At 38.3% G+C, this 15,458-nt stretch overlaps 1 protein-coding gene across 16 annotated transcripts in view; it reads left to right on the top strand.

The window, feature by feature from the left end:
* Positions 1–12,584, top strand: part of ROBO2 (roundabout guidance receptor 2) — a 1,295,155-nt gene extending 1,282,571 nt beyond the window's left edge. For 8 of the 16 annotated variants that reach the window (XM_060172131.1, XM_060172133.1, XM_060172127.1 and 5 more), the window contains 3 exons: positions 890–1,165; positions 4,164–4,368; positions 8,703–12,584. In XM_060172131.1, coding sequence (XP_060028114.1) covers positions 890–1,165; positions 4,164–4,368; positions 8,703–8,751 — 530 coding nt within the window. In that variant the 3' untranslated portion in view covers positions 8,752–12,584. The remainder of the gene's footprint in view (positions 1–889; positions 1,166–4,163; positions 4,369–8,702) is intronic. The other 8 variants (XM_060172139.1, XM_060172137.1, XM_060172138.1 and 5 more) reach the window with 2 other exon arrangements.
* The last annotated feature ends 2,874 nt before the right edge of the window (positions 12,585–15,458 follow it).

Raw genomic sequence — 15,458 nt, 5'->3', positions numbered from 1 at the left:
CTCTGATTTCACAACTAGAGAGACTCAAAATACAAAAGTATCATTTGTCTGAAAAACAAAGAAAAGGAAAGTAAAATAATTAGCCAACTCTTTGAACCTTTAATTTCTTTCACATCTGCTATTTAAAGAACTCTTCTGAAGAGTCAATGATGCCGCCACATCTCAAATTTCCATCATGTACTGTCTACCCCTAGCACCGTGAAGCATGCTCTAGCTGCACTCTGAACATTGGTTATTACTTATTAAAATTAATATTATATTAGTTGTAACTCATTAGCTAACTCATGAAACGAACAGTCAGAATTGGTTTTCAGGAAGGATGTTAATCGCATTTAATAAATGTGAGCTTAACCCTTTGACTGTTGTTAAATGTACCACATACTTGGGTAAAGATAATCGTATATTGCATATGATACGGCATAGAGTTCATTTCCCGAAGGCAACATGTCCTTTGCAGACTGGCAACAGAGCTCTTATTCTTCCCAGAGACTTTTATTAACACAGCTGTTGGAATTTCTAGTCACTTTGTGTCATGGTGCTTCTATCTGGGGAAGAAGAAGTAGGCATATGGATTAAATATAAAGATAGCTCACTATCCCCTTTACAACAAGAACCTCAATGTGCAAACTAAAACAACAATAACATGTAACACTTGCCTAAGAGTAAATCTTATTTCAGACCACTGGTAAACAAAAATTAACAGATTGATTAATAATATACGTGTTGGAATAAGCCCCCCCCCTTTTTTTCTTGCCAAATTTCCTTTTACATGGGTGATAACCTTTCTGAGGGCAAGGGTTCATCTTATTTTTTTTTCTGTTAATTCGAACTGAAACATGCATTTTCAATGAAATCCTAGCCCATTCTAAATATCATTCAAAATTTTTAGATCTTCCACCACCACCAGACCCCCCTCCAGGTCAGGGCTTAAGGCAGCAAGTAGGCTTGAGCCAGAATGCTGGCAGCATGGAAAACTCAACAGACAAAAAAAGCAGTTCTCTGGAGAGACAACAGGAGACCAATCTAGAAGACACACAGAGTTCCTTGGATGGTCCAGCTAGGACATCTCTTGAATGGCAGCGACAAACCCAGGGCTGGATAAATGCCACAGAACATCAGGAGGACATACGGAAAGCTCTACTACACAAGCAAGGTGTTGGACCAGGTGTGTTCTGCACAGTCCTGAGAAAGTGTGGACTTTTACCAGCTTGTTCCTATCAGGTGTCTTAGAAATGGCAATTGTTTGTGGACATCTGAAGCACATGTGCTCTGAATCACTAACTGGAGTTGGAATTCCTCATCAGAGCTCACCAAACACATCCCTTATGACTGATTCCAGTGGGAACTATACCTCAAGCTAACCTTAGAATAGTGCCTTTGAGCTCAAAAGACCTCCAAGTTTCATCCGTGCTGCTCAGAGATAATTTGATCTTTTTCCCTTCTGCCTTTGAATATATATAATTTTTTTACTTATTCATTTTTTTTATTTATAAAAAGGTAACACTGACAAAACCATAGGCTAAGAGGGGTACAACTCCACACAGTTCCCACCACCAGAACTCCATATCCCATCCCCTCCCCTGATAGCTTTGCTATTCTTTATCCCTCTGGGAGTATGGACCCAGGGTCATTGTGGGATGCAGAAGGTGGAAGGTCTCGCTTCTGTCATTGCTTCCCTGCTGAACATGGGTGTTGACAGGTGGATCCATACTCCCAGCCTGCCTCTCTCTTTCCCTAGTGGGGAAGGGCTCTGGGGAAGTGGAGCTCTAGGACATATTAGTGGGGTTGTCTGTCCAGGGAAGTCTGGTGGGCATCCTGCTAGCATCTGGAACCTGGTGACTGAAAAGAGAGTTAACATATAAAGCCAAACAAATTGTTGAACAATCATGAACCTAAAGGCTGGAATAGTGCATATGAATAGTTGGGGGGTTCTCCATTTTGTAGATAGCTAGAAGGCATATTTTAGTTATATTCTAAAGGGCCTGTGGCTATACTAGTTTTTTTTTTTTCATGAGCCCCTTTGAATATTTTTATTGAGGACTATTAAGACCACTAAGTTTCATCTTTAGTGTAAATTCCACACCTTCTTTCAATCAGTTATTCTTTTAGACTGAAGTAAATTGTGATTTTGAGAGAAAAAAAAATTCATGGGTCAAATATTTAAAGTAACTGATATAACAAAATTACAAATGAATTTCCAGTCACAGAGATTCATATTAGGAAGGGTTAAACTGGAATTGCACTATCTAGACTGATTAAACTGGTTTAGTTGTTTTATAACTCAGTGGGAGATGTTCTTGCTTATTTCAAGATTCCTAAACATGTTAGGAATAAAATTTCATGGTTTGCGTTGAATTTTGTTTAAGTAGGCAGTGTTAAGTATCATCACATTATAGCAATGAACATTTTTCAAAGCCTCCGAATGTTAGAATCTGCTGAGTAGAGAGGGATATATATATATTTTTAATTCTGTTATATTTATTTGATAGAGATAACCAGAAGTTGAGAGGAAGAGAAAGATAAAGAGGAGGAAGGGCAAGGGACCCTTGAAACCCTGCTTCACCCATACCTGCAGCTTTTCCCCTGCAGGTGGGGACCGGGGGGCTTGAACCCAGATCCTTGCACATTGTAGCATGAGTGCTCAACCAGGTGTGCCAATACTTGAGCCCTGAAAAACAAAGGGGGAGGGATATTTGAAAGCTTCCTTGCAGGTTTCTTTGTTTGTACTCAATGTTTTGTAGCTATTTCACTTTTTAATAATTATGTTTTGTCATGAGCTGGTGCTGAAGATTTTAGAAAACATGGTCTCTGTGACAAGATGGTCGTCTCAGTGTCTGGGCTGGTTAGATTCAGATGAGGGAAAGCATATGATCCTTGTCATTAAATGCCATCTGAGGAGACACATATTAAACGTAGTGTCTTTTTCTGGAGTTTTCTTATGACAATAATAATTCTCATGTGGAGAAACGAAAAAGCAAGAGGGGAAAAATCAAGGAAGGGAGATTGGAAGGAAGGGAAGGTGGAAAAAAAGGAAGCGAGTACCCCAAGTATTATGTATTCATTGTTGTACTTTATATATCAGTTTAATTTTCTTTTTTTTTTTTTTAGAAAATATAGTTTTGTTTTTGCTAGCACAGTTATCACCACATGTTTTTTTTTCTTTTATTTTTTTATTTATTTTTTTTTTACTTAAGAAAGGATTAATTAACAAAACCATAGGGTAGGAGGGGTACAACTCCACACAATTCCCACCACCCAATCTCCATATCCCACCCCCTCCCCTGATAGCTTTCCCATTCTCTATCCCTCTGGGAGCATGGACCCAGGGTCATTGTGGGTTGCAGAAGGTAGAAGGTCTGGCTTCTGTAATTGCTTCCCCGCTGAACATGGGCATTGACTGGTCGGTCCATACTCCCAGTCTGCCTCTCTCTTTCCCTAGTAGGGTGTGTCTCTGGGGAAGCTGAGCTCCAGGACATATTGGTGGGGTCTTCAATCCAGGGAAGTCTGGCCGGCAGACTGTTTTTTTTTTCTTATTCGATAAGATAAATTAAGAAATTAAGAGGGGAGAGGAAGATACAGAAGACGAGAAATAGAGATATGCCTGCAGTTGTTAGTCACTTTTGCACTCAGGAAGCTCGCCCCTGCAGACGGAGCCTGAGCTCAAACCCTGGCCCTTGCACATAGTAATGTGAGCACTTAACCAGGCAATTCAACCAGTGCATTTTCTTTCCCAAGAAATCACAGACATTTGATAGACTTCTTTTATCAACTAAATACAGACCTTAATTTGCTGAGAAAATGCTGCTGTAACTTAAAGTAAAATGAAAACAACATTCCTTAAACCTTCATGAGAAAGTTAAATTTGAGTATCGATGAACTCCAGAAATGAGTCTCAGAAATTCTTTTGCTAAACAAAATACTTCATTATATGCAAGCTCTTTTATAACAAGCTTAAAATTCAATTTTTAAAACAATAAGCCAGTAATATATAACATTATACACTTCGCCCAAGATCTCATGTTTTCAGTTTTACTTAAGAGTAAGATCATAAAATAGTCCACCTTAAGCTTAATATTTTAATCTAAGCAAAGTTTATCTGTATGTTGCTGTTCAGCTAAATCTTTCTCGTTTCTTCTTCTTCTTCTTCTTTTTTTTTTCCCCAGAGGAGACCTTGGTCCCCTATAGCAAGCCCAGTTTTCCCTCACCAGGAGGTCACAGTTCATCAGGAACAGCTTCTTCTAAAGGATCCACTGGGCCCAGGAAAACAGAGGCATTGAGAGGAAGCCACCAGCGTAATGCCAGTGACCTTCTTGACATAGGATATGTGGGCTCCAATAGTCAAGGACAGTTTGCAGGTGAATTATGTAAGTGCTTTAAGACATTAAACAGAAAGCTCTGGTGACACATGTAGGTTAATAATTTAAGAGAATAAACTGTTTTCCTCAACTTTTAGGACTGAAGATGTTTAGTTCAGTCTTTAGAATTGAACATTAAACTGACAAAGATAGAATGATGGAAAAATGATTCCGATTCTGTTGAATTTATATACGTTAAGGGCCTTCATAAGAGAATAAAGAGCTGAAAACATTTCCAGATGTGGAAACTTTTCTACCTTTAGACAAAGAAGAAATCTGTGAAGATGTAACAAGACAGAGAGTTTAGCGCTAAGAGAGGTAAATAATTAGGAGGTAATTCAAAAGATCGCTCTTAGCCCCATTGCTTTATTTGATTCTTTGGGTTTTTTTCTGTTTATTTGTTTGTTTGTTTTTCATTTGTTTTCTTTGTTTGCCTCCAGGGTTATAGCTGGGGCTCAGTGCCTGCACTAGGAATCTAATTTTCCCAGCAGCCACACCCCCTCCTCCCCATTTTATTGCATAGGATACAGAGAAATTGAGAGATGAGGGGAAGAGAGGGAGACAGAAAGTTAGACACCTGCATACCTGCTTCCTGCTTGTGAAGTGACCCCCCCCCCCCCCACCGCAGGTGAGGAGCAGGGTGCTACAACCAGGATCCTTGCTCGGGTTCTTAAGCATCTTACATTGTTGCCCAGTGTGCCTCCGCCCGCCCCACCCCGCCCCACTGGTTTATCTGTACATACTTCTGAATCCTATTCCTGTTGTTAAGGGGTTTTGTTTGTTTTCTTCTCTGTCTTGGTTCTGAGAGAATACTTATTACAGAATAATTATATGACCTCTTTCAGATAAAATGGGAGTGGTGAGACCCTGATTACATCTGCTGTTATTTTTTCTCTCTCCTCTCTCTTTCTCCCTCCCTCCCCCCCTTCTCTCTCTCTCTTCCTTTCCTTTTACCACTTTTATTTTAAACTTCCTCGGTTCAGTAGTCCAACCTTGGTGTTGTATATTCTGAACCATATCAGCAACATCGCCACAGTAAACAAATTTCAAGTTCGAAGAAAAATTGCTTTGAAAAATTACGTGAAAAAAGGAAGTGCAGTTCTGAATAGATTTTGCTATAACTACAACCGTAGTTATTTACAACAGTAAAATTTAATAAAGTCTATTGCAAGAGTAGTTATATAAACATTATTTCAGTTTAAGCAACCAATGCTAATTCTTTCAAGCTAGTTAAACATAATCTGCTTTTTAGTTTCCTTACCCTTTTTAAAACTGAGCACAATAAAAAGGCAAACACGAATCATTTGCTTGTTCTAAAGAAACTCCTTGGGGATTCCTGTTTCCCTAGTTTCTTAGCATTTATCTGTATTTTTAAATTTAGATCAGCTTGAAAAGTTTAATATTCTTAGTTTGTAATGCTTCCAACATAGTAACATATGTTAAAATAAATTTATGTTTTACAATAAAAGACTAATGTCAGTAGTAGAATAATGTATTTCCTAAGTATAAAGTATTGAATAATAATGAAATATAACAGTGCCATACTATGTTTTGATAAAAATCTTTTTAAGTTCTTTCTGTCAATACATCAAGAAAATTACCTATTTCTTTATTCATGTCAGAATCATTCTTGCTGAGTATTTTTGATGGCTTTTTTTTATACATTTAAAGTCACTACTAAGAGAACAACTCAACTTTCAATATTCTCAACCACTTACTAATTATGTGAGAAAATAAAATAAAGCATCTTATTAACTTATCTATCTTCTTATTTGAAAACTATCATGGAGGGGTCAGGGAGTAGTGGTCATTAATGCACATATTACTGTGCACAGTGACCTGAGCCTCTGAGCCTCTGCTCTCCTCTGTAGGAGGGAAGCCTCACAAGCAGTGAAGCAGGTCTACAGGTATCTCTTTCTCTTTTCCTCTCTATCTTCCATTCCTCTCTCAATTTCTTTTCTTTTTTCTTTTTTAAATATTTATTCCCTTTTGTTGCCCTTGTTGTTTTGTTGTTGTAGTTATTATTGTTGTTGATGTCATCCGTCGTAGTTGGATAGGATAGAGAGAAATGGAGAGAGGAGAGGAAGACAGAGAGGGGGAGAGAAAGACAGACACCTGCAGACCTGCTTCACTGCCTGTGAAGCGACTCCCCTGCAAGTGGGGAGCCGGTGGCTGGAACCAGGATCCTTAAGCTGGTCCTTTGCTTGGCGCCACCTGCGCTTAACCCGCTGCACTGCCGCCCATCTCCCCCGCTCTCAATTTTTGTACTTTACCATATCAAATAAAATAGAAGGGGAAAATAAGGCCACTTGGAGCAGTAGATTTGTGGGGTCAGCACTGCACCTCAGCAATCACCAGTGTGGCAAAAAAAACAAACAAACAAACATGATGGGGCATGGTGATGGTCCATCTGGTGGATTACACACACTGCCATGTGCAAGAACCCGAGTTAAAACCGTTCTGTATATTCCCACCTGCAGCGGGGGAAACTTCACAAGTGGTAAAGAAGTACCACAGATGTGACTCTACCTCCCTTTCTAGGAAAGAAAGAGAGCGAGCGAGTCGGGCGGTAGCGCAGCAGGTTAAGCGCGTGTGGCACAAAATGCAACAACAGGTGTTAAGAATCTGGTTTGAGCCCCCGGCTCCCCACCTGCAGGGGAGTCGCTTCACAGGCGGTGAAGCAGGTCTGCAGGTGTCTGTCTTTCTCTCCCCCTCTCTGTCTTCCCCTCCTCTCTCCATTTCTCTCTGTCCTATCCAACAACAAGGACAATAGTAACTACAATACTAAAACAACAAGGGCAACAAAAGGGAATAAACAAGTAAATATTTTAAAAGAGAGAGAGAGGAGGAAAGAAAGACAGAAAAGAAAGAGAAAATGAGAAGAGAATGAGAAAAAGGAAGAGAAAAAGAGAAAGAAATAGTAAGAGAAAAAGAGAGGAAAGGCGGAAAAAATGGCCAAAAGAAGTTTTGCATTTGTCGTGCAGGCACCAGCATCCATTGATAACACTAGGGTCAATTAAAAAATAAATAAAAATAAATAAAAAATACTATATAGGAACTATATTCACCCACAGAATGGGAGGATGCCATGGGGAAAAAAAAAAGAAAAGTAAATTTTATTTCAAAGCCGTAAAGATGTTTGATGGGGGCCAGATGGTGGTGCACTAGGTTAAGCACACATAGTACGAAGTGCAAGGACCCTGTAAGGATCCAGGTTCGCGCCCCCCCATCTCCCAACAACTCTCCACTTGCAGGGGGGTCGCCTCACAGGCTGTGAAGAGGTCTTCAGGTGTCTTTCTTTCTCCCACCCCCACCCCCACCTTCCCTCCCTTCTTAATTTCTCTCTGTTCTATTCAATAAGAACGGGAAAAAATGGTCTCCAGGAGCAGTGGATTCATAGTGCAGACACTGAGGCCAAGCAATAACCCTGGAGGCAAAAAGAAAGAAAATAATAACAATAATAATAAAGTTCTTTGTTGATGGTAATTATTATCATCGTTGGTTGTTACTAATTTGATTAAGAAGTTCTGTTATTTAATTTATCACTAGCTGAATATTTCTTTAACTTTTAATTTTAAATAATTATTTAAGTTTTCTTATGATTGTGGTCCACTAGCTGGCGCAGTGGATAAAGCATCGGACTCTCAAGCATGAGGTCCCGAGTTCGATCCCCGGCAGCACATGTACCAGAGTGATGCTGGTTCTTTCTCTCTCCCCCTTTCTTCTCATTAATAAATGAATTCTGTTATCATGTGCAAGGGCCTGTGTTCAATCCCCTGGTCTTCACCTGCAGGAGGGAAGCTTCTTGAGTCACGTAGAGTTGTAGTTGTCTATCTCTGTCTGTCTGTCTCTCCTCTCTCTCCCTGTTCCTGTTCCATCTTGATTTCTCTCTGTCCTATCAAATAAATACAGAAACTTTGAAAAATCTGAATATATAAGTTCAATTTATTATCATATTGCTTTGCTTTGTGTCATGTTGGTAAGGATAAAGAATAATTGTTATGGGAGTCAGGCTGTAGCACAGCGGGTTAAGGGCAGGTGGCACAAAGTGCAAGGACCAGTGTAAGGACCCCAGTTCGAGCCCTCGGCTCCCCACCTGCAGGGGAGTCACTTCACAGGCAGTGAAGCAGGTCTGCAGGTGTCTGTCTTTCTCTCCCCTTCTCTGTCTTCCCCTCCTCTCTCCATTTCTCTCTGTCCTATCCAACAACGACGACAACAATAAAACAACAAGGGCAACAAAAAGGGAATAAACAAATAAATATTTTTTTAAAATAATAGTTTTAAATGCAGACATGCTTCTGATTCATTTATTTTTTTTAAATCTCTTTATAGAGTGACTGAGAAGAGGCGTGAAAGCTGCTCTGAAGGATCACCCGGTCTGAACTCATGGAAGTGATGACACTAAACAGTGCAATGAACAATTTCTTTATTTATGTACTATTAAAAGAACTGTAAATGCAATGTAAAGACACACAGCCACACATAACCCACAGATATATCACTCGTGTTCTTCTCTTAAATACACCACCCACCTTAACTCTTTCTTGTCAGGAGTCTATAAAAAAGAAAGAAAACAAAGCTCGCCATCCAGGAAGAAAAGGATTTTCCTGTGTATATAATTTTCTTTGTGCATCGTATGCAAGCTCACCCTTTTTAGCTCTGTTCATATACTTGTCTGTTCTTACTGGTCTGTTGTACTATATGTGAATTAATAGGCTGTGGTGCCATATATTAACTTCTAATTGTGTAACTTTTATGTTTAAACTTTGCACTGCAATTTTATTTGGTGATAAGCACAAATCTCTACTCCTTGTGACATGAAGAAAAAGACTGGGCATGAAGGGAGTTTCTGTACTGTAAGCTAGGTTGGATAATGCTGGTCGTAACCAAACAAATCAGATGGTTTTCAGTCGGGGTCTAGACATAGAAAAATGCAAAGGAATAGTGGTGTTGACAAAGTCTTCTTTGAACATCAGGGACTGAGTCATATAAAAGAACTATACAAAGGTGGCTTTTATTATTAATAAAATCAGGGGTCAAAAAACAGAAGTTAGAGTCTTAAGATGGATCGACCCTAAAATATACAGGTAGCAAAGATGGACTAAGCTTGCTAAAAAAAAAAAATATATATATATATATATATATAAAAGGAAAATAGATTTCTACTTAGAGTCAACTTTACCTGTCATCGTAATTGACCCACTTAATAATTATAAGCAGAATTAAGGCGTTTCACAATATCTGTATTTATATTACAGATTGAAAAGCATTTTTCTGAATTACCATAATTAATCTATCCAACTCATTAAGTCAGAATATAATATGAAATTCCCAAAAAGAGAAAAGCAAAATAAACTTTAGATAATCTAGCAAATAGTGTAAAAGACAATTTAATATTAGGACATACTCAGGCTGCTGCAAAACATGAAAATTCTACTGCAATCTGGTTTCGTCTTTCGAATACATGTACAGTACACATTTGAGGGTGTACACCTAAATTTATGACTTTTGAAAAACAGTCGCAGTCCCTCTCTAGTTGTGTATTTCATTTGATTCAGAAGTGAAAGTTATGCCACCACGGAAATAGCCAAATTGAAAGTGCTTAACAAGCAGTGCTCAGAGTATGGTCAGTTCACAGTAAGTAGATTTATTGGACTAAATCGTTTATGGAACATTCTCAAAAATTGGCTACCAGCTAAAATATGTTTGACCCATTTTGAATGAGTAAATTGAAAAGAAAGATTTTAAATGAGAAAAAAAATGCATGTTTATACACTTTTAAAATAAAACCAAACCTCTTAAGTGGACATTAATAGCCGTGTCCGGCCTCATTTGTTTTCATGATGTTGAGAAGAAGAAGTTCCTCAATGTCAGTCATATATGGACAAAATAAACACGATTGTGAATTATGTGTTAGCTACTGTACATGTATGGTCATATTAGTCAGTCCATCCATCAAGTGAAAGGGATGTTCTTGAAATTCTCACTTCTGACATAATCCCATATGCTGCGTACACAATGGCAAACTCAAATTCTACCTTTATTTTCTCATGTTTTCCTATGATGTGTTCTGTAGTTGGTGCTTTGAAAAAAAATGCAATGTCACGATTAGGATCAATTCTAAATTATGGAACTCATTTGGATGACAGCTCATAGCCAATGCATTGCCACCTCAGTCATCAATTGTAAAGTCATCTTGTTATAACAGAGATGGCATAATTAAATGCTCCTTTGTTTTTCATTCCTTGAAACTGTATCAAGAGAGACAAGGAGAGAGGGACAAAATGGAAAGATGAAGAATGCAGGTCCAGTTTCTTGGTGAAATGTAGTTCATTCCTTCTCTGAAGAGAATCAGGATTCTGAGACTCAGTTAGTAAACCCTATCTGTTTTCCACCATCAGTGCCTGGACTCTCATGCAGTTTGGTTTATCTGAGTCGAAGATATCAGGGGAGATGAGAACTTTCTGTGAAGAGTGAATACATAACTAATAATAATTGTAGGATGTGAGGAGTTCCTACATTCTAATTTATACAGTTCTTGATTTGATTTCTTTCTCTTAAGAAAAAAATCTTTTTTATCTCTTGTGTTCTTTATTTATATTCCTCTATATCACAGTATAGTCTAAAATGTTAATTACTTACACATAGTCGACATAGACGTTGACCCTTCATAACCTGCAGGTCATATGTGACTGATATACCAAAAGACTTCAAAAATAGAGTATGTGTATACAAGTGACTTTTAGAATAATGTAGGGCATAGTATCACAACTTCCTGTTCATCTTCTGTGCATAAGAAAAATAACTGATATGGTTTATGTCAGTATGAACTTAATAGTTACTTATGGAATGATATTTTAGAATAGTCCATGTTTACTGTTAAATCCAATTTGAAAACGTTGATCAGTAAAATCTTGCATCTAAAATTACCCTCATAGAGAAATAAAGCAAGATGAAATGCCATGAAATGAATTCAGGAACACTATTGAAAGTTTAAAGCATGTGTTGGTCTATTCTATGTAATATACTCAGCATAAATTGCAATGTCCTTAGAAGAATATAAACATGAAAGAGAGCTTTCATTTTATCACCAACTAAAAGACTGTTATTATAAATGCACAGCTCAGTCTTCTCCAGGCCTAAATAGAAATCTGTATAAGCTGTCAGAAAGAAATCTGGCTGGGAGATAATATCATCTTGTCTTGCATTCACAGGAATTGCTTCTGTGCAGTCACACCCCACAAAAAACACAGCTTCCTTCGTAACACTCAAAAAACTAAACTATCAGGATAGCGCTCTATCTGCCCCAACTCAGGTATGCCTCTGTGTATTCGGGCAGAATTGCTGTCAGCTCTCTCCAGATCATCCCCCTGCCCTAGTTAAAGTAAGGTGGGAAAGTACAGTGACATAAAAATATTTGATTCTTTCACAGGATAATTTAGGAAAATCAAGACCAACATTTAAGATATCATGCAACCAAAGAGACGGTAAAACATGACAGTTTGCTTGGTTGGGGGTAACAAAAGAATTTAAACGGTGTTCTATGTCACTATTCAATGATCTGAGTATGAAATTGTATCTTTTATGAAATTCTAGTTACAAGTCTATATGAGCTCTGAAAGGACACCACCAGGTTTCCATTTGGCAAATTTATGTAACTCTCCATTGACAACATAATTATAAGGGTACCAATGAACTCTCAACTGTAGTTTATCTTTTCCACCGGGAAGTGATTGTGTGTCAGTATTAAAGATATGCAGACCCATGGCATTCGCTAATTCGTGCATATGCTTCTGTATATTGCATTTATAGAATGACACGACAAGAATCCGTGTACAGCAACATGTATCTGCAGATTATCTTCAAGGAGAAGTTACATTTATTTGCTCCCTAGAACATGTACTTCAAATGAAATATCAGACTTTTCAAAAAAGCGTCATAACGCTTTATTCCTCTTTCTTATCTCACAATGTTCAAATGCATTTATTGTGACTTTAAAGTGTTGCAAGATAAGGGATTTTGTGGCCCTTGGGTAGACTTTTTATACTTTGTTTTATAGATGGATTTTTTTAAACTGTAGTTTAAGTCACCATACAGCGTCAAACCTTTAATGTATTTCATTTAATGTTGTTAGATCAGAAAAGAGTTGGCATAAGAATGGTTGATGGTATTGTCAGAATTGTGTATTGTGTACTCACTGGGAAAAAATAAAATATATTCACATTTCAATTTGTAAAATAGCCATTTATGTAAAACAAACTTGCTTTTAAGCAAACCCAATGGAATATTCTGTGACTGGTAGGACTACAGTAGTATTTAGTAATGATATAACGACCTCATTTCAGCTATGGGCTAGGCAATGGAAAACAGATATCAATGCCATCTTATCAATTTTGAACAAAAATGCTCATCAAGAATGTCAGATAAAAATCGTTCAAAATCATAGGTTACACTCATTTCAGCTATGGCTTTTTCCCCACTCCCTAGGGCATTACAAAACTAGAATTCAAATATCACCTATTCAAATTAATTTTTTAAATATAAAGTGGTATTTGAATCAAAACAAGTGGCTATTTTTAATGATCTTTATTTATTGGATAGAGACAGCCAGAAATTGGGAAAGTAGGGGGAGACAGAGAGGGAGAGAAAGAGAGACACCTGCAGCACTGCTTCACCACTCACAAAGCTTTCCCCATGCAGGTGGGGACCAGGGGTTCTAAACTGGGTCTTTGCGCATTGTAACATGTGCGCTCAACCAGATGTGCCTCAGCTGACCCCTGTTTTTAATTCTTTCAGTTAATGATATTTTATTTAATGATAAATGTTGATAAGGTATTTTGTGTAAAGGACTAAAAAGGAAAACTTCCTAATTCATTGTATTTTTTATTTACTACCAAGCATACATTACTGGGTTAAATCCTGTGTAAAGGTAGTTTGTTCATTCTTTAAATTACAGCAACTGCCATTAAAACTTAAAAAAAACCTAACTCTGAAAACATTCACTTAAAATATTTTTTAGGGGGCTGGGCAGTAGCACAGTGGATTAAGCGCTCATGGCGTGAGGCTCAAGGATCCTGGTTCGAGCCCCCAGCTCCCCACCTGCAAGGGGGCCCACTTCACAAGCGGCTAAGCAGGTTTGAAGGTGTCTGTCTTTCTCTCCCCCTCTCTGTCTTCCCCTCCTCTCTTGATTTCTCTCTGTCCTATCCAACAACAATGACAACAATAATAACTACAACAATAAAACAACAAGAGCAACAACAGGAAAAATGGCCTCCAGGAGGATTTGGTGCAGGCACTGAGCCCACTGATAACCCTAAAGGGGGAATATATATATATAACATATAAGCATATTGATGATGGAAGATGTGGTTAGCAGCAGAATATAAGACTTCTATGTGTGAAATCCTGGGTTCAATTTCTTTTAATTTTTTTTATTATCTTTATTTATTGGCTAGAGACAGCCAGAAATCGAGAAGGAAGGGGTGATAGGGAGGAAGACAGAGAGACATCTACAGCACTGCTTCACCACTCGCAAAGATTTCCCCCTGCAGATGGGGACCCGGGGGCTCGAACCTGGGTCCTTGCGCACTGTGACATACGTGCTTAACCAGGTGCGCCACCACCTGGCCCCTCTGGGTTCAATTTCTAGCACCACTGTAGCTGCTCTGGCTCTCGCTCTCTCTCTCTCCTCAGACAAGCAAATTTTTTTAAAGGAGAACACATATTGAGAAAAGTACACTTCACATTTTAATTTACAGTAACAATATAAAAATAAAATAGTATTCGGATGACTGTAAATAATGCTGTGTGAAGGTATTAAAATGGAAATAGATATGCAATTAAAGACAAACTGTATTCAATACTTGCAATCAATATGATAAATGATACAGGAATTATAAAATAATCAGTGCTTTGGGGGGAATTTTGTTTGTTTGTTTGTTTTTGCCTTCAGGGTTATTGTTGGCTCTTGGTGCCTGCACTATGAATCCACTGCTCCTGACAGACATTTTTATTTTTTACTGGATAGGACAGAGATAAACTGAGGGGTGGGGAGATAAAGATGGAGAAAAAAACAATAGACACCTGTAGACCGGCTTCACAGCTTGTGAAGCGACCTGCCTGCAAATGGGGAACCTGGGGTTTGAACAGGGATTCTTCCACAGGTCCTTGTGTTTCATGATTTGTGACCTTAACCTGGGGCGCTACCGCCCAGCCCCTGGAATTTGTGTTTGTTAAAACATACATTTGTAAATGTAAATCAGAAAGTTTTATTATAAGACTGTATCACACTCTCTTGATTAGTATACATTAGCAAGAGAGACGTACATAAGAATGCGTCAAGAAAACATTTAAACACCATAAAAATAACTAACGCTCTGAATTTGCAATATATATATATATATATATATATATATATATATATATATATATATATATATATATTATCCCTTCCGTGGAAGAGGTCGGCAGGACCTGTGCTGAATTACACTTCATGACAGAGGTGTTAAATAAAACTGATATCACAGAAAATCAAGTTGTAAGACATTAAAAGTAAAAGCAAGGGGGACAGGGAGGCGGGTGGCTCACCGGGTTAAGCATCCATAGTAAGAAGTGCAAAGACCCACGCAAGGATCCCGGTTCTAATCCTCTGGCTCCCCACCAGCAGGGGAAGATTCAGAGCGGTGAAGAGGGTCTGCAGGTGTCTTTCTCTCCCTCTCTCTATCTTCCCCCCCCCCAGTGTCTTTCTGCACTATCAAATAAAGAGTATAAAATAAAAAAATAGCCGCCAGAAGCGGTGGATTCACAGTGCCGGCACCAAGCCCCCACGACAGGAGCCAAGAAAAGAAAAGGACAGTAGAAAGACTATTGAGGAGTGAAGGCTAAAATGCTTCCCATCAGTGAATTCCATGCCCTTGTGGAGCTGACCTTTAGCTTCAGAAGGCTCTCTTCTTCAGGCCAAGAAAAGTCAGATGGGCCACAGAGTGACTAAAACAGAAATAGCATTGACCACTGTAAATGAGTTCATATCTACTAAATATGCATCTGATCTCTAGGAAAGAATTGCTATTTTTTAATTTTATTTATTTTTTTCCCTTTTGTTAC

Source organism: Erinaceus europaeus, chromosome 14, assembly GCF_950295315.1.
Source record: "Erinaceus europaeus chromosome 14, mEriEur2.1, whole genome shotgun sequence".
NCBI classification, from domain to species: domain Eukaryota; kingdom Metazoa; phylum Chordata; class Mammalia; order Eulipotyphla; family Erinaceidae; genus Erinaceus; species Erinaceus europaeus.
The sequence above is the reverse complement of the archived record's forward strand: the minus strand, read 5'-3'. Positions and strand labels throughout refer to the sequence as shown.